The 1,968-nt window shown below is 40.5% G+C and overlaps 1 protein-coding gene across 1 annotated transcript in view; it reads right to left on the reverse strand.

Moving 5' to 3' along the window:
• Positions 1–1,220, reverse strand: part of LOC115416728 (serine/threonine-protein kinase ULK2-like) — a 31,742-nt gene extending 30,522 nt beyond the window's left edge. The window contains 1 exon segment of the mRNA XM_030130577.1: positions 131–1,220. Within this exon segment, the coding sequence (XP_029986437.1) occupies positions 131–220 (90 nt within the window). The 5' untranslated portion in view covers positions 221–1,220.
• Positions 1,221–1,968: the final 748 nt, after the last annotated feature.

A 1,968-nucleotide genomic window follows, 5' to 3' on the forward strand; every position in this document is an offset into this window, starting at 1 on the left:
AACCTGCACTACCACTGACTGACCCAGATTTCCAAATGAAGATGCACACTTGTCCCCGTTTTCCGTTAGGAAAAGACAAGCAAAAAGAGAAAAAAAAAAAATACTGCATGACAACCGTTTGTGTATTTACCTTTCTGTGTCTTCCTTTGAACACCACAGCAAAGGCTCCATGTCCAACCAGGTCTTTTCTGCTGTACTCAAAATCACCCACTGTCTCCATTATGAGGAGCTGATGATGGTCCCTCTGATACTGGTGGATAGATAAGACTCTGCGTTGCTCTCCTTCACAAAAAATAATCCTGAAGCAAATAATCCACTCAGTACTGGTGTCGTTTCTTCTTGCACTGCGAGTTTAATTCATGACAGGGTGTTCTGATGTAACTTATTGCATAAATAAGATGCAGTCAGGACATGATGCATTCACATGCCCTCTAATTCGGAGGTTTGCACATCACACAGAGAAGACGGCTTTAAGCATGACTAGCAACAATCCCGAGCTAAAGTGTATCAGTGCCAGCTGTGACCCAGTTGGATAGCTGCAAACCAGCTTTGGATTCCTCTTCTTAGAGTCACCTAACTCGTTCATAAATATCGTCTACATGATGCCAGTACTGGTAGACATGCAAACATACAGAAGGAGCTGGAGGCACCGAGCTATCTGCTAGCCTGACAGTGACATAACCCTAAGGCTGCACCTAGCGTCATAGCTGCTGTCCAACATATGTGTGTGCAAACATACTAGCAATAATAACAAGGAAATAAGATTGCCTTTATAGTGACACTGAATAATTTAGCGTTCTTATATCTGCTAAGCTACGATGCTAGCCAACATCCACGAGCTAGTCTACCGTCAACGTTAGCTTGAGAAGATCTTAACAAATGTCAACAAGGGACTGTTGTTCATCTAAAGGCCTTATTATCCGTCCTTTTCGTCAAGAAGTCCACAAGATACATCTCTCTCCTCCTGAAAAACACCGACGATGAAGGACTTAGCATCAATTTATCCATGAAACATAAAAGAATACTTCGTCGTTTCCTTCGTCATCAAGACAGACAGGACAGCTAACGTCGGCGGTGTCGTTGGCTTCTGTTAAATGTCCTTTCGCGTTAATGTACTCTTAAGTAACCTGCTGATAAAAGCTGTGCAATTTTTATCACTGTACAGCTCTCGCACATCACTTCAGACAGTGGACGTCCTGTCCCTGTCGACAACACAGACAATACTGAAGTGTAGGGTCGAGCTTCGTTTATATACGCCGTGCGTCCGCGAAGCACCGCTTTACGCATTCTTCCTCCGCTGCGAGGGTTAGACCGTCAACCTTATCGTGTACAAATAAACGAGATCATGTTATGATGGTCACATTACTTACGTAAAAAAAACCTCTTTGAAAACATGGATGCATGTTTATACTTTTTTATTCTACGGCATTCATCACTAATTATTCCACTGACTAGTTAATTTTCAAAGGATGTTAATATTAATATTAAATAGAAACCCACTCAAAAATATGATGTCTTTCCATAGATGAAGACACCCAACCTTATATAGTCATTAAATGTGCCACACTCATACTGGCTCTAAAATTCAAGATGAATACATGAACGCATCCTTTTCATGTGATACAGTTTGATATATCTTATTCAGGAATGGGCCATTTTGCACTTTTACTTTTGGTACTTTAAACGTATTTTGATGCTACTTCTTTTGTACATCAGTTGAGTTTTACAATGCAGTAACAATGTGGTATTGTGATTTTTACTTGAATAAAAGATGTAGGTAAGCGCTTCTGCCCAATTCTTTGGTTTATTGCAGACTTCAGTGTCACTCTTCATATTTGACACCCTCTGGTGGCTGAACAACTTAATGAGTGCTCCATTTCTTCAGAGCTGCCACTTAGCACACCCTTGTTTTTTCCGTATTTCGTAGATTTGGATATGTTTTTATTGTATTCAGATTGAGATTTCTTC

This window comes from Sphaeramia orbicularis, unplaced genomic scaffold, assembly GCF_902148855.1.
Source record: "Sphaeramia orbicularis unplaced genomic scaffold, fSphaOr1.1, whole genome shotgun sequence".
Classification (NCBI taxonomy): Eukaryota; Metazoa; Chordata; class Actinopteri; order Kurtiformes; family Apogonidae; genus Sphaeramia; species Sphaeramia orbicularis.